At 43.2% G+C, this 20,275-nt stretch overlaps 1 protein-coding gene across 1 annotated transcript in view; it reads left to right on the top strand.

Moving 5' to 3' along the window:
- Positions 1 to 20,275, top strand: part of FAT4 (FAT atypical cadherin 4) — a 121,077-nt gene that overhangs the window by 76,851 nt on the left and 23,951 nt on the right. The window contains exons 7-9 of the mRNA XM_014883710.2: positions 8,738 to 8,918; positions 12,194 to 12,444; positions 14,786 to 19,135. Coding sequence (XP_014739196.2) covers positions 8,738 to 8,918; positions 12,194 to 12,444; positions 14,786 to 19,135 — 4,782 coding nt within the window. The remainder of the gene's footprint in view (positions 1 to 8,737; positions 8,919 to 12,193; positions 12,445 to 14,785; positions 19,136 to 20,275) is intronic.

Here is a 20,275-nt window from a genome sequence, read left to right as displayed (position 1 = left end):
GGTTATTATATTTAGTTAGCTGTTCTTTGTATACATCCCTGGCCTGGATGAAAAACAACCATATGTTTTTTCTTTAGAAAATGTTGGTCCCTGACTTATGCATTCTTTCCTTCAAGAATGTAGGAGGGCAACCAAGCAGAGAGGTTATATCCTTCTCAGGAATTCTCTTCTGAGCTATGCTTTTGGTTCCCTTCAATCCTAAAATCAAATGAAAGACGACAGTGCAGTCGTGTTGGTTTTTTAACACATTTCAATATATTTCCCAACAACGAAAGGACAGCTGTATTTTCTAGGAATGTTGAGGAAGTCTTAAGACTCAGCATTGTGTGAGATTTAAGTGGCTAGGCTTAAAGACTTTTGTCCTCATCCTGTTTCCTGAGCAGACACTGTATTTTTACCTAACATGGAGTCTGCAGCGTGAAAAGATGTTGCCTGAAAAGAACCAATATTATTTTTAGAACGAATTTAGCTATTTTTAAATTTTGGTGCTGTCAAAACGAACAAGCAACTCACTTATTTCAGCTGGAGATGTCCTGTTTGCCAGGTTTTCTGTGTAATGTCTAAATACACCCATTGCTGAGGCTTTGCTGAGCTAAATGAAGCTGATGTCTGCTCACCTTGGTGCTTAGCAGTTGACAGAAGGATTGCTCTCTTCTGTGGTCTTGTTTTATGGCACAGCTGTTTCAAAATGAATATTGGGTTCTGTCCCAGCTCCATTTATTTCCTTGTATTCGTGGAAGCTCTTCCTTGTGTCAATGCTGACAGAAAGAGTCTCTGGCCTAAATCCAAGCATATATGTTCCTCTGGGGTGGGGTGCAGGAGAAACTTATATTCAGTTTGGCAAAGGGCTCAGGCTGGCCAGCTCAAGCTGAAATAACTGTGAAAACAATGAAAGATTTTTACTCAAATTAAAATAATGCATAGCACTTCATTTTCACAATAGTTTCAGGGGTAAAAACCCAGGTATATATCTTAAAAGAAAAAATACTCAGGTTCATTTACTTAAAATGGAAAACAAACTAGAATATAATACTTCATATTTAAAAATTTTCAAGTTAGAAAGAATTGTCTGTTTTTCAGTTTTCAAGCTGTTGCACTTCCTCCCTTACCTCTTCATTCATCCATCTTGCTCTGATTAGTTTGGAACTTCTACACAAAACTTGATTTTGGATTGTTCTTCTGCTTACATCACTTACCTATGAAATTCTACTTCATATCTGCTGATGAGATCTCTGAATGTAATCTGTTTTGCAGAAGAATACTTAGTTGTTGAGCAGTTTATCAGCCTTTGAGAAATGCTAAGATTTTTTCCAGCCTTGGTGATCTTAAACCATTTTTAAAATTAAACATTACACTTTATAAATTGTAAGTCTGCTAGCTCAATCTTCAAATACAAAGCTACAATTTCAGGAAGCCTTAATTGCAAGGATAAAACATGCACATATGGCCTGAACACTTAGCCTGCTGGTTAATCTTCTCGATTTATACAGGGTGTTTTTAAAGCATAATTCAAAATCGTGCATTACAGGAATTTCGCTGTGGGATAGTCAGGAGTCACAAGCTGTCAAAAATTGCCTTAGTCAGCAGTTCCTGCAGGAGCCAGCTTCTCTGTTTTTTCTGTTTACAGCAATAACTTATAACAAGGAGGAGTAATTTGTTGGTTTTAAGAAGATATATTTTTTAATGGCTCTGCCTTTCCTCTGAGTTGCAGTTCCACTTTCTTTCAATCTCCCTTCTGTCTCCAGAGGCCTTGGGTGGGGCACATGGCCATGCCCACTCTTCCAGCACCACTTGCTGTTTGCAGGCACAGGGAGATCATAAAATGGTTTGAGACAGAAGGGACCTTAAATCTCATCTGATTCCAGCCTGCTGCCACAGTCAGGGGCACCTTCCACTAGAGCAGGTCACATCCAAGCCCCATCCAAGCTGGCCTGGGACACTGCCAGGGATGGGGCAGCCACAGCTTCCCTGGGCACCCTGTGCCAGGGCCCTGCCACCCTCACAGGGAACAATTTCTTCCTTGCACCCTTACAACCTGTCATATGCCACGACTTTTATGAACATTAAGTTCAGCAATTTCCTCAATTCTTATTTTGAAACATTTGGTAGAAGGTAACTTCTTTCTCTGGAAATAAATGTGTTTCTGGCTAAGAAACCTGCAGTATGTGTGTGTGAGATTGTCGAACATCTTGAGGCTGTGCTAAATATATATTATACTTTTTCTTTCTTGTATATGTTTTGTTCTCAGTCTGTGTTCCTGTAGGTCTGTAACAGTGCTCCAGAATTTTATTTTTTTTTACCTCTCTGGGTTAACAGCTGCAGGAAACTGCTCCTGATCAGAGCAAGAGAACAGGCATAGGGAAATGTGTATATACACCAGGGGCCTTAAAATTTCCTCTCTGTGTGCCTGCAAGTCCAGTTCTTTCAACAGCATATTTAATCTATTTTAACGTGATGGTGCCCCTGTCCTGAAGCTCCAAAGCTTAATGAATTCATAGGATGCAGTCAGTCAGGAATTTTGGTGTGCAAATTTGAAACCTATGTGGATAAAACCAGATGAGAGACCCTATTGTGCATCACTGTTTTGGGACAAAGTTTTCTTTTGCAGTCAGGTGTGAGTATCTGTGTTGGGGCACATGCACAAGCCTAAGTGTGCCTGGACATATTGCTTGAATAAGGTTGAGCTCTGGTCTAATGATTAATTCATTATTTTGTTTTCACTTTTAATGTTCTCACATTTACTTCTATTTGCTCCCAGATTATTTAGGCTGCTAGATGGGGGATAATATTGACTTTTCTGGTACCTGATGTAGTACAGAAAGTCCCTGGGGTTTTTATTCTTGATGTATAATCCTTGCAAAAGTATAGATCTGTCCCAGTTATCAATCTATTCCCTTGGTTTTGGAAGTTCAAGCTCTGCTAAATCAGCTTTTGGATCAACTACTACTTCATACCTAACTATGAGATAAACTCAAATTTGACATACTCAGAAGTTTTGAAAATCTGAGTTTCCTGCATGGCCTCTGTCAGTCACCCGCTGAACTGATTGAGAGTACGAATTGCTTCTAACTTTTTAATATCTTTTATTAGCCACTTACTTCAGCTTTTGTCTCAAAATAATCTAGGTTCACCATTTTTTTTAAGACTTAGCATGACAGCCTGTGGTGAAAAATTGAGTAAGAAGAAAACAAAGCACAGTCAATATATCCAGCCAGGACAAATACTTGTGGTGCAATCTTGTAAAAAGACTACTTTTTCTCGTTTCACAGACACAGTTTCTTTTGTGTTCTTGGAAAATTAGTTAAAGTCATCCATGTTCCAAATCAAGCTTTGTGTGCCCTAGAAATGCAAAGTGTAATGCAGGCTAGTTGCATTTTCACTTAATCTAGCTCTGTATTTATTTTAAAACTCACCAGTTGAGTGAGGCTCAGCACACTCCGTCTGCATTTAAATGCACTTAGAAAGATTGGCCACTTTATTGTGAGAAAGGCCTTGTTTACTTGAGTGAAAAAGTTAATTCTCTGTGATAACACATACAACTCCTAGTCCTGGGACTCATTCACTGAGTGTTTGACTGGAGAAGTGAAATCCGCTTTGTTGCAAAGCAACACATTTCACTGAGGCAAAAATTCCATTTCTGTTAAATCGCTTTCCAATTTTCAGGATAATGATGTGTTTAATTTAGCACAAAACATGGTGAACTGCCTGCAGGATGAGTCTTGATTAGTCATTTAGATTAATTTTATTTAATTTTAATCCTTTTTTTTTTCATTTTAGTGAACTGTATCTGCAGGTTTTTGCTTAAGTTTAGTGTTCATTTTCTAGCACGTGATTGTGATATTTTAATGCTGGCAAAAACTTCTGAGTTCTGGTTTCTCAAAGGAATGATGGTTTTACTATCTGCTGTGCTAAGCATGGTGCAGACAGGACCTAGAAACCATTAAGGCTTCAAACAATATGTGGATGGTGTGCTGGACACATTCTCCTATTTCTAATTTTTTTGCTGTGAGCCAAACAGCACCATGCAGCCGAGATAATTTCCAATAGCATCATCTTTTCCTGAGCTTTCTTGAAGAACCTAAATGGCTTTGCAAGTTTCCTTTCATGGCTGTTTCTTGCTGCTCCAGTGCTCTGAGTGCTGTGATCATTCCCCATCCACCCAGATGTGGTGAGGAGAGCTGAACATGTGCCAGAGCAGACACTGCCATGTGCTGGGGGATTCCACCTTCCCCACTCCCCAGAACAAAGGACATGGTGCTCCCTCCTTCCAACAGTGCCTGGATAGACCAAGGCAAAAGTGACAGCAATCTTTAGGTGCATCCCTTGTGGGTGACTTTATGCCTTTGAAGCATCAGGGCAGTGAGTGGCTTATGATGAATGGTGTATTGATCTCTTTTCTGGTTATCCAGTATTTGAAAAGTAGAGATTGTCAGGTTAAATGGTATTTCTCCCCACCATCACCTTCCTGCAATTCTTTTCCTTTCTTCTACTGGAATTACTGCACAGAAGCAATACTTTTTCATCCTACCTCTCCTGAGGAGGGAGGGGAAAAAATTGAGAGTGCTTATAGCAACTTATAGGGTAAAAAAATTGCAAATACCATCTTTTTTTTTTTTTTTGTGGTGATCAGCCTCAAGCAAACATGGGTGAACGGAGCAGAAAACCTGCTTGTAGTTCTTCACCAGTCCCATCTTGCTGGGATAAGAGACATCCAGTCCCATGGTGCTGCCTGCCTGACCCACATTCCCCATGGCTGTTCCTTCAGGACACACTTCCCCAGTGTCCCATGCAGAGAGGGGAGCCCCAGCCCAAGGTGGCCTCTCATAACCCCTCTCTGTAACTCACCCTCCGAGGAGCAGGCTCCCAAGGTCTGCTCCTTCTCTTCATCCCCAGACACATGTTTACTTGCAGATGTAAGCAAAAAAAAGCTGAAACTTTTGGAAGAACATCCGTGGGAAGCAATTTTCCCCCTGAACTCAGCGTTACTATTTTGACGCTCTCCCAGGTTAATCTCTATTTCAACAATGACGTGTGTGGACGTTTGTGGGACTGTCTGCTTAGTGTATATGTACAGCTGCCACCTAGAAAATAAACTGTGCAGTTCATAGAAACAGACCTCAGTGCACAGAGATGGGAAATTCACAATTATAATGACAATAATATATGAGTGGCACCATCTTATAAATTTTAAAGATTCGATACTCACGGAACGGGAACAGCCAATTCAATCTCTCCCATTTAGTTCACATAGCAAATTTTATGTTCTTTCATTATTCATCATTTGGTTCCTTCACTCCTCCATCTTTCTAGAAAACTTTTTTTCCAACATGGATATTCTAAGACTTTGTGAGACATAGTATTTTGGGATTTGGGAAAAAAAACAAGCTACAACTTGTATAACGCTAGAGAAATGCTCTAAATGAGGAGTGTCTGACAAAGAAATATGTGCTGCTTCTGCTGAAAAATAGTTCAGCCTATCGTGAAAAATCATAGAAATTTTTAATGCAAGTTCACTGAGGGAAAAGTGTATATTTCTTTGTGGCTTTAGCCCTCAGGGCTGTTTTTAAAAGTACTCAGAGGCTTGTGTGGCTGTGTACAGCAATTTTAGATAGGTTGTAACATGTCTGGTTTATTAAGAATGGTTTGGGGTCATCTTGTGTGTTTGGCTAATACTGCAGAATTTACACTAAATTCAGTGCACTTATTTATGCAAAATATTAAGAGCAGTTTGAATGAAGTAGGGGTGATGCTCTACCGTAATAAGAATTAACTGACTTGGGGAAGATTTGCTATTGAGGCAAAACTAAGAAATCTGGGAACTCAGCCTGACTGTGGAAACTAGTTCTCTCACCACAAATATGACATGTACATTTTATGAAACCTGCTTATTACCAAGGGCCAAATTCTGTGGTCCTTATGCAAGCACAGCTTTCACTGGAAGTTCACTGAGGACGGTAGAATTTGGCCCCGAGCTATTTCTTTTCCATATGAAATTACTTCATTTGTAATTTCCTCTTCTTATATTTCTCAGTAACTGCAGAAATGTGAGCTAGTCATTTAATTTCAACCGAGTAAAAGCTTTGAGGACTCTCTGTGAAATTGCAACTTTGTCTTTCGGCGTAATAGAATAAAGGAGTAAATTTGTGGACGTGATATTTTACTTGGAGGAAAAAAAAACATATCTGGATAACTACACAGACAGGAAACCAATGTAAATACGTGAGTTTTTCCATCCAAGTAAGATGAGAAAGGTTTGGGGTTTAGAAATGAGGAGCAGTGACTTGGGATGTTACAAACAGCTGAATTAATATGGGACTTCTGGGATGTCTCTGTGAGCACTCTGCAGCCACAAGCTGAGGCTGATGAGGTCTGGGTTACTTAGGTTACCCCAGCTAATTTCTTTGCTGTGGTGCTCAGCCTTGGCTGGCACAGCCCTTTCCCTGAGGCTGACCCAAATGAGCCACAACACGCTGCACGGTGCCTCACAGACACTTCCAGGGAGGAAGGGGAATTGGAGAACAAGGGATTGGGCCACGAGGCAAAGGTTAGGATCTAAAGGCTCTGCCACCTCTGTTCATTTCTGTGACTAAACCCACGGTGTGAATTTTCTGGCCTTGGCTTTGTCGTAGCAAATAGATTTGAAGCAGCGAGTTTCAGGTTTTAGCTGCGAGTTAGCTTTCTTTTCCAGGCTGAATTGCATTACTGATGCTCTTTGAATGTGACTTACCCAAGATTAATTTCTGAATTATATATAAATTGTTTAATCAGCTGCGAAACTTTACAACTTTCAACCTTTCATTTCATGAGCTGCGAGATGAATGTCAATAAAATGCCTTTGGAAGGCCAGGGCTTGATGACACACGCAGCAAACGCCGCTGAGGACTCTCTCTCGTTTAATGCAGTAATAATAAACACTTCACAGGCAATATTTCAGCAATCAAGAACGCTTTTGCAGGCTTTTCTATCTATATGTGTTTGGCTAAATGACAAAATCGTGAGGTTAAAAAAAAAAAAAAAGAAAGCTAAAAAATGAGTCAGACTTATTGCCTTAATGTAATCTTCCTGGCTGAAAGCGAATTAATTGGCAGAGTGAATTACCTCAGACTAGAGCAGAGAAAGGCCTCTATTGTGTGATGTGAAACCTATACTCCTTGGCTTGCCTGTCCTTTCCTCGGTGTTGTGATCCTTCCCCTCTGATCAGCAGCCTCCAAACCCAACCTTGGGAGATTTATAACACCTCTCCATTGGAAGCTCTGTCATTCAGCCCATTTGGGCATTAAACCACGTTACTGCAAAGCATTTTGTGGTGAAAAATCCTCCTTCCCATGCTGAGGCTGTTCCCAGCTTCTCCCCATGTTGCTTCTTCAGCCTTCAAGGGTTAACATGTAGGAAAATGGGTTCTTGTTTCTCCTTTTATATAAGAACTTTGTGTTTGGAGCCCTTTGCCGGGAGCAGATGAGACCCAAGAGCAGAGCCTGCCTCATTCCCAGGCCTGAGGTTGAGCTCCAGCAATAACCTTGGATAGCAGTGACCCAATCATCTGCTGGGCTGGTCACACAGGGCGGCCTGGGTTCCATCAAGTGACAGCTCCGTGCAATATGCAAGGACTCCACCAGTCTCTGGCCCAAAGCATTTCATTATCCTCGCTTTTTTCCCAGTCCAGCAAGTGCTGAATCGTTGTATCTGAGATGGAAGGGGAGAGCGATGCAATCTGGGGTAAAACAGGCATGGTCATCATCTGTCTTTTGAGTAAAAGGGGCCATAACTTTTTTATGCTCTGCTATCACTTTCTTCCTTCTTCCTATGTGTTCAAAGAAAGGAATGATCCCTTTTTTTTCACGGGAGGAATTTGGTTAGCAGAAGATGTCTTGCTGATTCTTGGCTGAAAAGAAGTATAATGAATGGACTGACAAAACTAACATGAGCTTGTAAAAGTCTTCATTGTCTTTTTTTGGATTTGACAAAGGAAAAGCTTAAGAGGACAAATACTGAGAGATTGCACATGAATAAACATGCTATTTCATGCTTGTTGCTGCTCATCAGAGTTAAGTTTAGAATAACAAGGAGGATGAAAGCCCTGGGTTAAATAAGTTCAGTCTGATTTCCCCTAAGCCAGCATCCCATTGGAGCGAGCATTACTTGCTGCTATAGATGGTTGCTTCTACAGAGAGGCTGAGCCTGGACAGGGCTGGAGACTCACTGCAACCTTCTCACCCTCTCCCAGAAGGTCTCCCCAGGTCAGGGGTGAGGCCGGCAGTGGAAAAAGCCACATGGAAAGCTGGGTTTTGCCACTGTTTCCACTCCATTTGTTCTGCGGATGAATAAATTGAGGGCTGGAGTCTTCACGTCTGTCAGCATGCCACCTTTGAAGGTCTTCTTGCAGAGAAATAGGAAAGTCAACCACATCTTCAAATTGGTCCTAATTGTTACAGGAAGGCTTTCTGAGCTGTTCCAAGACCATCTTTTTCCACTGAGCTTGTATTACAAAATATTTCTGGAATTAGATGGAGCAAGAAAAATAATATTTTGTTTTGTTTTGTTTTCTTGGTCTTTCACAACTTATACTTTATGTCAAGATGACTTTGAAACAAACCTGACCCCGTCCTCTGTGTTGGCTTTCTTTCTCTGCGAGCTGTGACATGCTCAAGCGCTCGGCTCTAAATTGGGGCTGGCAGAGCTCCAATGAGCATGCTGGTGTTTGTAACCTCTAGCACTTCGTATCCCCCCTTTCCCCCAGGATCTCCTGCCCTCACTGGCACTGGAACCATTGCTGTCACAGTGGATGATGTCAATGACAATGTCCCCACGTTTGCCTTTCACATGTATTTCGCCACTGTCCCGGAGGATGCTCCCACGGGGACGGATATTTTGCTCGTAAACTCCTCGGATGCTGATGCTTCTACAAACGCTGTTATTAGGTAGGTCGATTACTGTTGCTCCATGTAATACTGCCTCATATCTTGCCTGAAGATTTCCTTTTCCCCAGTGTCCATCACCAGCGTGCCTTAAGGCTGTAAGACAGAATAGAACAGTTTTATCTGTGTAGCTAAATTACTTGGGCAAATCTATCTTTTGTTGCTTATAGGCTTTTAGAGTTATATTGAGGACAAATAGAGTTGTGGAGTTACTTAATTTTTTTACTGAGTGAAAAGCAAGCCAGTTTAATTTGCACCTGCACCCACTACCTGCCTTTCTTCTGCATTCACACCTTTTCATGTAGGGAGCAATTTTCACTGAAAGCAAATGTACTCCTTGAGTAAAGCTTTGGTCAATTAATGTCTTAAGTTCAGCATGAAAAGCACTCAAGGTAAGTTTATGCCATTCAGGAAACCAATAAAAAGTTGGAATTTGGCATTTTTGCACTGCATGCCAAAGGATTTGCAGGGCTCAGTTGATGGAGCTTAACTGGGCACTGAGCTGAACACTGGCCATTCCCAGTTCCACAGAAAAGAGTAATGAAGATGCTGAGTGGCAGAGAGAAGCTGAAGATTATCCACTGAGGACAGATACATTGTGAATGGAATGCAAAGCAAATTTGTGATAGTTCTTAATCTGGCCACATTCAACTACTGTGGCTGCAAACATCACTGTTTCCAAACTCATAAAGCAGGATGTAAAAGTAGCTTCCTTATTTACCTTTGTTAGTTCAACTCAGTTCCTTCTTCAGAGAGCATAAGAATACCACTGTGTCACTCTTTTTTAAATGAAGTAAAATAAAACAGAACTATGTTATGGCAAAGCAATGTCTATAAAATACTGAAATATTTTCCTTCCAACTAGCTACTAGCCAAAAATAGAAGCTTGACATTTAGACATCTTTAGATATTTGAAAATCATCCAAATTTACCATTTATTAAATTGTGAAACACTGAAACTTTTAATTCTGTTCACTCATAGTCTAAGAAACTATTTCTGGCAAACTCCTTTATAAAAAAAGAATTCCATGCAAAGCATGAATGACTGTAATGATTGTGTCCCATAATCAGAAATTATCAGAATGCTCTTGGATTTCTTTAGTGTGGTTAAATTGCTTTAATATCTCTGCCATTAGTGTTTGTCATTCACTCAGTACCTCATCATAGAATTAGTTGATAAAAATATTTTTCCCCTTCATAAGTAGTTATTAAAACATTGTTTTCAGGTTTTGTTTTACACTCTTTAGGCTCAGGAACAGACTTTATTTTTCTTGGACAGAACTTGCCCAAATTCAGCATTTAAAGTAGATCTTAAAGTATGACTGGTATTACAAAACTGGTGAAAGCCAGAAGGACCAGAGCATGTATGGTCGTCTTGTCAGAGGTGCTGAGCACTCAGAACTCCTTTTCAGTCTTGCTAGAGTCTGTTCAAAATTAAACCTTTGGTTTCCAAGAGGGATATTTAAAATCCTTGGCTAGCATTCTCACATAAAGTCAAAAATTGTGCTGTGTTTTGAAAGAAGTGTTTAATCTTCTGCAAAACTGTCACCTGGCCATATGTGCCAACTCTTGTTTTCTTGTTTCTGGTGATAACCTGTGAAGTCATTAAAGGAGGGTGATGGGGTTGTAAATGGCAATGCACACTTGAGCAGTCCTGTTAAAGACAGTAGACATAGAGTCAAAAGGCTAAATTTTAAGTGTTTGGATCAAATTCCTTTTATGCCACTTGCCACCATTAGAGTTTCAAGGTTTATTTGGGTTGAGTTTGGATTTTTGCAGTTACGTTGAGACATTTGTACACTGTCCAGTTGGTTTACATGCAGATACAATTCAGAGTATCTTATGACATATGTAATATGTCTTTATTATTTCCTTAAAAAAACCCAAAACCACGATATCTTTCCAGTGCTAACATTTGAGCCATTACATATATGTGGAAACACAGAAGAGAAAGTTTCTGTGTCTGCAATACCCCAGTCAGGGTTAAATCACTGCAAATCACAGATGAAATGTGCCTGGTGCTGCTGTTTAGGGAGATTTAAGTGGTGCTTTAGGCTTTGTGCACATTCTTTCTATTCTAGGTGCACATTGCTATGGCTGGAGAATAATTGCATATGGCCATCACATTATATCATAATTAAGCAATTAAATTATGCTCGTGGCGTTGTGTAGAGATTAATGACTGAGCAGGAGAAGTTGCCACAGTTTATTACACAGGCTGGCTCTCAACCCTCTCAGTGCAGCTTCTGGGCTGTGTTATTGCTGCTGTCAGAACCTGCTCTGGTCTTAAAGAGGTGAAGATAGGAATATTAGTCTCTTTCATTAAAGCCAATTTATTCTGAATGCTTCATAGAATCATACCTCAGAAAAGCTGCTGCTCTGCCCTAGCAGAGGAGCAATGCCAACCACAGCTGTGCTAGGTTATGATATTGAATATGAGAATTGTTCATTTGAGCCAGGTTTTGTTTCCATTGTTTTCTCAAATATCCATTATCTGGATTGTTAAAAAATATTAATATTAACTTTGAAAATACATCCTTGAGATTCATTCTGTATGAACACAAGCTGGATAAGCTTTCCAAGAGAAGGGACAAACTCAGTGGGGTAAGAAGCCAGAGGTAGCCCCTATGACATGTCTGCAGTGAGCACACAGTCAGTTTTTATCAGGTCACACAGGGATGTGTGCACACACACATGCACCCACCGAGGGTCAAACTCTGCTCCCAATTAGCTTCTGTTAACAGAGCTCTGTGGTTACTAATTTGCTATGAATTACTGTATATCAACATTGAAATCTTGAATAGCAAAACAGTGTCAGGAAACTGTATCGATATTAAACGTTCATTTTATTTTGTAAAACTGTCATAGTTTTATTTCAAAAACCAGTATTTTTTCTAATTACATTCTGCAGGTTCAGTGAAGAAGTACATCAGCCTTTTGGAGTAACAGTTAATGCATTAGCCCAGGGAAATCAGCATTAGAGGATGCCTCCAGTAGGCAGTTTTGAGAGTATGTCCAATGGTATCTTCACATGTCCAAAGGCTCAGTCAGCTCACGTATTAGAAATCTGTGTGAAACAGCTATGCTTGGAAATCCCCAGAAATGTCATTTATGACAGGCCTTGAACTTTGAAAAAATAAAACAGTGAAGACAGATGGGGAGTCAGAAGAAAATCTGATTGTCTGTATTGGTACCCATAGGGTATAGACAGTGGTTATTAAGGCAGCAAGCTGAGATACTCATCCAGTGTTTCTTCTTTGGTTTTCCTCCCAAAACAGCTACAGGCTCATGGGTGGCAATTCACAGTTCACCATCAACCCTTCTACGGGGCAGATCATCACCAGCGCTCTCCTGGACCGTGAGGAGAGGGAGAACTACACCCTGGTGGTGGTGGCCAGTGATGGGGGCTTCCCCAGGGCCCTGTCCAGCTCCACCAGCGTGCTCGTGTCCGTGGCCGACGTCAACGACAACCCGCCCAAATTCCAGCACCACCCCTACGTCACCCACGTCCCGTCGCCCACCACTGCAGGTAACCTGGGGGCTGGCAAAGGCACTGCCATAAACAGAGAGTCTGGGAATGCTTTGGGGGTTGGAAGGGGCCTTCAGGGTCATCTAGTAGCAACCCACCTGCCATGGGCAGGGACATCTTCCCCTAAATCGGATTGCTCAAAGTCCCGTCTCAACCTGGCCTTGAGCTCTTCCAGGGATGCTCATTCGCAGCTTCTCTTCTTTTCTTTAATGAAATGCAAAGCTGTGCCACCAAAAATGTTTCTGAGATGTTCCTCTGCAGCTTTCTTCCCAGTGTTATCCTTGTGCTGCATGGGAATGAGGAATAACAAACCTCAATTTAGCATCCACAATTTAGCAGGTTTTTTCTATTGTGTTCCTCCCTTCCAAATTCAATTATGTTCCTGTAGTTACATAATGTAGATGTACTGTAAATGATCACCCACTCAAAAAAGTTACTATTTTGCCAGGGTTAGGAAGACAATGGCCTGTTTTTATTTCTGAAAGTCTCCTCTGAGCAATTCCTAAACAGCATTTTGATAACCTCTTCCAAAAATGGCATGTCTATATCAGATGTCAATTATGTTGCCTTTCCTTGAGCCAAGTGGTGAAGTAAAATAAAATAAAAGTAATCAAGCAGCAATCTTCCTTTTGTGGAGCCTACACCCAAATTAAAGTTACTTCACTCAACACAGGAGTTAATTCCTGGTTCAGTTCATGTTCCATGTTTTCACATACGTGGATATATGATGCCTACAGAGAGGATTCCATGACAAATGGTTTACAAAACAACTTTTCTTTTAACAGAAAAGAAAAGCTTATTTCCATGTCTCGGATTTTGTCTCTTAGTTTTAAACAATTTCAAATACTTCTCCTTTTTATGGAAGAATGAATTTGTTTACAATTCTTCTCTGTTTCCAGAACAACAGTATAAAATTGTTTTATTTTTGCATTGGTGAAACTTTGTGTAATCTGAGTAGTGCCTTTTTCTGGTTGTTTTGGGGGTGTTTCTTTAAATTCTTTTCTCGAGGAGTACACATAGGTTGACCTGATGTTTTATGACAATATCTTTGTGGGTGTCTTTTGTATGAAATTTCTTATAATATAAACCTAAGCTGTATTTACTCTGTTTTTAACTTAGCAAAAACCTAGGGATGTATCCACTTTTCTTATTTACAACTTTCTTTTCTTTTTGGTATTTTTAGTTGAGTTTAAAACGGGGAACTAGTAATAATATTAATATTAGAATTTGAATAACTGAAGCACAAAAATCTTTATTTCTTCCTGTCCCATTTCTCACAGGGGTTTGAATATTGTTCTTGTCTAAATACTCCTGCCCCTGGAGTACAAATCACTGCACATGACAAATACTGACATGAAGTACAGTTTTAAGGGATGCTGTCAAAGTCATTCCTGCCTGTAAATGATTTTCCCTTAAGAGGTTGAAAACAGCATGATTTTTATACAAAACTGGGTATTTTCTAACCTTTAGTAACAGTAAAACATCAACAGTGTTGTGCAAATTGGTTGGACAGTGTCAAATTTGAAGGACATGCCGTGCATTAGATCTGTAAAATCTGGTGAGGAAGAACATCCTGGGTTCTCCTTGCAGTTGGGCAAATGTAGGGGATAATGCAAATGGTACCCCTACAGCCAAGCTTATTGTTAAGCATAAATTCGAAAGACCTGAAAGGTCTGAGTGCAATCATGTTATTGTCCTAGTGTGCAGTAGTTTTGCATTTCTATTTTACCAGCTTGCTTTTAAAAATGCAGTCCTCTTAGTTATTGTTCTTGGAATACTCTCAGAAAATTAGAAGTAAGGGGCTAGTGGGGAGAAAGGAGCAGCACCTGGGAAATAGGAAAAAGAGGGTTTGCACGGGACACTGGTGTAGAGAACATGTCCATAGATGCTTCTCTTATGTAACCTTAGTAGTCCTTGAATTCCAGAGTGGTGATTTTTAATCGAGAAGTAGGCTAAGAGTAATTTTAAAAATCAAAATAGCATTCAGTCTTCCTGGGTTTATGGTTTCTATTGTGTGAATGTTCTAGAAGCAGGATGATAGGCCTCCCAAAGGCTGCAGGTCTGTTTCCCAGTCACTGAGATCTGTAGGTCTGTCTCTCTGAATGCAGTGTACTGTTTTTCAACTCAGCATTTTTTGGCTGCATGCATGTCTTGTGGACTCACAGACTCACTTGCCCCTTGCTGAGCTCACCTTTTTTGTGAAAAAAGCAGTTCATTTTCAGGGCAGTGTGAGGAAGAGCATGCTGCTCTGGGATGTGCTTCTGAGTGAAAGGCTGGCATCGTGTTTCTCCCAGTCAGTGCATTCACTGAGGGACTGACCAAGCTTTGTTCTCCATTTCAGGCTCATTCGTGTTTGCTGTGACTGTCACCGATGCAGATGCCGGCTCCAACGCCGAGCTCCATTATTCCCTCGTGGGGAAGAACTCTGAGAAGTTCCACATTGATCCAGCAAGGGGGGCAATCCTGGCTGCAAAACCACTGGTGGGAGAGTCCGAAGTCACCATTTCTGTTCACGTGAGGGATGGTGGCCGGTACCCCAAGACAGACTCTACCACTGTCACCGTGAGGTTTGTGGACAAAGCCGAATTTCCTCGTGTCCAGGCAGAGCAGGAGACCTTCACCTTCCCTGAAAACCAAGCAGTGGGGACACTTGTCACCACCGTCTCTGGATCTTCAGCCAGAGGAGGCTCCTTGTCCTATTACATTGCCAGTGGTAACGTGGGCAGCACCTTCCTGGTGGACCAGGTGACAGGACAGCTTTCTGTAGGGCGGGCTTTGGATTTTGAAGCCGTACAGAAATACGTGGTGTGGATTGAGGCCAGGGACACGGGCTTCCCCCCCTTCTCCTCATACAAGAAATTGGAAGTATCGGTGCTTGACGTCAACGATAACGTGCCGGAGTTTGAGCGAGATCCCTTCATTGCAGAAATAGCGGAGAACCTGTCCCCACGGAAGATACTGACAGTGGCTGCTGTTGACAGAGACAGTGGTCTAAATGGACAGCTACATTATGAAATAATTGAGGGCAACACCGAAAACAGTTTCAGTATCAATCGAGCCACTGGTGAGATCAGAAGTGTCCGGCCCTTGGACAGGGAGAAACTGTCTCAGTACACACTAACCATAAAAGCTTCGGATAAAGGCACTCCGCTCCAGAGCACGACTGTCAAAGTTATCATTAATATTTTAGATGAAAATGACAACGCTCCGAGGTTTTCACAGATATTCAGTGCTTCTGTGCCTGAAAACGCACCTCTGGGTTTTACAGTAACGCGAGTCACCACATCAGATGAGGACATTGGGGTGAACGCGGTCAGCAGGTACTCCATAAGGGATACGAGTCTCCCATTTGCCATAAATCCCAGCACCGGGGACATCACCATCAGCAGACCCCTGAACAGGGAGGACACCGACCGCTACAGAATCAGGGTTTCTGCGCATGACTCGGGGTGGACCGTGAGCACAGATGTCACCATATTTGTCACAGACGTCAATGACAATGCCCCACGGTTTACAAAAACATCCTATTACCTGGAGTGTCCCGAGCTTCCTGGCATTGGGCTAAAGGTCACCCAGGTTTCAGCCACCGATCCGGATGAAGGGTCCAATGGCCAAGTCTTCTACTTCATAAAATCCCAGTCTGAGTTCTTCCGCATCAACGCAACCACGGGAGAGATTTTCAACAAGCAGTACTTAAGGTACCAAAACTCCAGCGGTTCCAGCAATGTCAACATCAATAGGCACAGCTTCATCGTGACATCATCCGACCGGGGCAGTCCCCCGTTAGTGAGTGAGACCACCGTCACCATAAACGTGGTGGACAGCAATGACAACGCACCGCTCTTCCTCGCTCCTAAATATTTCACTCCTGTTACTAAGAACGTCAGGGTTGGCACAAATTTAATTAAAGTTACTGCGGTGGATGACAAGGACTTTGGCTTGAATTCCGAAGTGGAGTACTTCATCTCTGATGAGAGCAAAACTAATAAATTCAGACTGGACAGGAATACAGGCTGGATTTCTGTGTCATCTTCACTAATGGCTGATTTGAACAAAAACTTCCTGTTTAAAGTGAAAGCCAAGGACAAGGGTAATCCCCCACTCTCATCCGAGGTAGCTGTTGAAATAGTAGTGACAGAAGAAAATTACCATACACCAGAGTTTTCCCAGAGCCGCATGAGTGTTACTATCCCAGAGAGCTACTCTGTTGGAACAGTGGTCAGGACGGTTTCAGCACGAGACAGAGACGCTGCTATGAACGGGTTGATCAGATACAACATTTCCTCTGGAAATGAAGCTGGAATCTTTGCTATTAACACAACCACTGGCACACTGACACTGGCCAAACCACTTGATTTTGAGTTACACCAAAAGCACGAGCTGGTTGTTACTGCCACGGATGGAGGATGGGTGTCCCGAACAGGCTACTGCAGTGTCACTGTTAATGTCATTGATGTCAATGATAACTCCCCAACATTCAGCCCTGAGGAGTACTTTCCCACCGTGCTAGAAAATGCCCCCAGTGGGACAACTGTTATTTGTTTAAATGCCACTGATGCTGACTCTGGATCTAATGCTGTGATTGCATATGCCATCCAGTCCTCAGACAGCGACCTCTTTGTCATTGACCCTAACACGGGGACCATCACCACCCAGGGATTTTTAGATTATGAAACAAAGCAGAGTTACCATTTAACAGTGAAGGCTTTTAATGTTCCAGATGAAGAGAGGTGCAGCTTTGCTACTGTCAACATCCACTTACAAGGGACAAATGAATACGTGCCCCGTTTTGTGTCCAAACTCTATTATTTTGAGGTTTCAGAGGCAGCCTCCAATGGTACTGTTGTAGGTGAAGTTTTTGCAAGTGATCGTGACATGGGAATTGATGGAGAAGTCCACTACCTCATCTTTGGCAACAGCAGAAAGAAGGGCTTCCAGATAGATGAGAAAAGTGGCCAGATCCATGTTTCAGGACCTCTTGACAGAGAAAAAGAAGAGCGAATCTCTTTGAAAGTCCTTGCAAAAAATTTGGGGAGCATTCGTGGTGCAGATATAGATGAAGTAACTGTTAATATCACAATCCTGGATGCCAACGATCCTCCTGTTTTTACCTTGGGAACCTACAATGTACGGATCAGCGAGGGTGTTCCTCCAGGCACCCATGTCACGTTCGTCAGCGCCTTTGATTCAGATTCTGTCCCCAGCTGGAGCAGGTTTTCCTATTTCATCGGGTCTGGCAACGAGAACAGCGCCTTTTCCATCAACCCGCAGACGGGACAGGTGACGGTGACTGCAGAGCTGGACCGGGAAACGCTGCCCGTCTACAACCTGTCTGTGCTGGCCATCGATTCGGGAACGCCGTCTGCCACAGGAAGCGCCTCTCTGCTGGTGACTTTGGAAGATATCAACGACAACGGCCCTACCTTGTCCACCAGGCAAGGAGAAGTCCTGGAGAACAACCGCGCGGGAACTCTGGTGATGACGCTTCAGTCGTCAGATCCTGATCTCCCTCCCAACCAAGGTCCTTTCACGTATTACTTGCTCAGCACTGGCCCTGCCACCAGCTACTTCAGCCTCAGCACCGCTGGAGTCCTGACAACGACCAGGGAGATCGACAGGGAGCAAATCAGCGATTTCTACCTCTCGGTGATTACGAGGGACTCTGGCGTTCCTCAGATGTCTTCCACAGGAACTGTGCAGATCAAGGTAATAGACCAAAACGACAACCCGTCTCAGCCCAGAACGGTAGAAATCTTTGTTCATTATTATGGCAACCTCTTCCCAGGTGGAATTCTGGGCAACGTAAAGCCTCAGGATCCAGACGTGCTGGACAGCTTCCAGTGCTCCCTCACCTCAGGAGTCACCAGCCTGTTCAGCATTCCCGGGGGCACCTGTGAGCTGCACTCGCAGGCGAGGTCCACGGATGGCACGTTTGACCTGGCCGTCCTCAGCAGCGATGGGCTGCACGGCGCCGTCACCAGCAGCGTCCGCGTCTTCTTCGCGGGCTTCAGCAACGCCACCATCGACAACAGCGTCCTGCTGTGCCTGAGCGCCCACGGCGTGCGCGACTTCCTCACCAACCACTACCTGCACTTCCTGCGCATCGCCAGCTCCCAGCTCACCGGGCTGGGCACGGCCATCCAGCTCTACGGGCTCCACGAGGACGGCAACCACACCTTCGTGATGGCGGCCGTCAAGCGCGCCAACAACCAGTACGTGAACCCCAGCGGCGTGGCCACCTTCTTCGAGAGCATCAAGGACGTCCTGTTCCGCCAGAGCGGGGTGCGCGTCGAGGCCGTGGACCACGACTGGTGCCTGCAGAGCCCGTGCCACAACGGGGGCAGCTGCCTGAGGAGGCTGGCGGTGAGCCCGGCGCTGAGGACGCTGGAGAGCGTGCCCGTCATCGTGGTGGCCAACGAGCCCCTGCGGCCCTTCGTGTGCCGCTGCCTGCCGGGCTACGAGGGCAGCCTGTGCGAGACCGACGTCGACGAGTGCCTCCCGTCGCCCTGCCACAACGACGGCACCTGCCACAACCTGGTGGGGGGCTTCTCCTGCAGCTGCCCGGAGGGATTCACCGGCATGGCTTGCGAGAGGGACGTCAACGAGTGCCTGTCCAACCCCTGCAAAAACGGTGCTGCCTGCCAGAACTTCCCGGGAAGCTTCAACTGCGTTTGTAAAACCGGCTACACAGGTACGCTTGTACTCCTCGGGACCTTAGAGTCCAGAAAAGATGGCCAGAGTGTGGAGATGTGCCTGCTTAGCCCAAGGCTGTCTGCACACAAGCATCCCCAGTAGATGAAGAGGTCACGCAAAATGAGGTATAAGCAGTGTGAAAACTCAGAGGACCAGGTGCCTGCAATATTATTTTATTTTAGCTCTCTCCCAAGGCAAATCTCGCTTACCTGATTTGCATTAGAACAGAAAGATTTTTGCGAGAGCCATTTAAATTTTTTAGATGCGTGGAAAACATTTCCAATGCTTAAGTATGATTTTTCTGTACATGTTATTGTTATGCATATTGTGGGAGCATTTCAAGTCTGCTAGAAGTGTGCCAAGCAAGAAAATAAGCCTCTGGCCCAAATTACTTGCGGGACAGAAAACAGATGAAGGATATGGGAAAAGCCAGAATTAAGGCAAAATGGTCAACTTCTCTGTTCTGTATTTTGTCCCTTTGTCATTTATTTTTTTCATTAAGGGCAGAAATGTCTGCAGCATTCCTACCCCTTCTGAGTACTTTTTGTCTGATATTTATTACACATTCAAACACAGCACCGTTGTAACCCTAGACAGGCAGGCTGGTCTTTGCTTGTGCCATGAGTAGGATATTTAAGGAAGGTCTGAACAATTTTAACCAGTGCTTATAACCACTTTTTATAGAAATCAGAAAAAAAAATAAATCTAACCAGAGGAGATTAGGTAAGGCTTTCGGTGCCTTTTCTAAGGAGTATTTCTGTATTGCAGAAGCCCCAGGGCAGCCCAGCTCAGCACAGCTGTGTCCATTCTGGTGTGGGACTTGCCACCACCTCCACCTCAACTCAGCTGTAACCCATGGAGGGATCAGGGGATCCACTGTTCCTTTGGGTTTTTTACTTAAAGCAGATCTGTGCAGGAGAGAATGGTGGAGAAAGTTAATTAATTTCAAAGTAAAGGTTTAGCTACTTAATTTAAATCACAGCTGCAGCAGTGGATACATATTCAGTGCAATATCAAGGATGCTGATGAGATCTTCTGCATGAACCTCACAAATATGCTCCTGATCCTCAGGCCAGGAGCAATTGTTGCTAATTGACAAGCAGTTCTAATTAAGTTACCGATCCAGGATTTTATTTCA

Source organism: Sturnus vulgaris, chromosome 4 (genome assembly GCF_052056855.1).
Source record: "Sturnus vulgaris isolate bStuVul1 chromosome 4, bStuVul1.hap1, whole genome shotgun sequence".
NCBI classification, from domain to species: domain Eukaryota; kingdom Metazoa; phylum Chordata; class Aves; order Passeriformes; family Sturnidae; genus Sturnus; species Sturnus vulgaris.
This window is presented reverse-complemented; position numbering and strand designations above follow the sequence as displayed.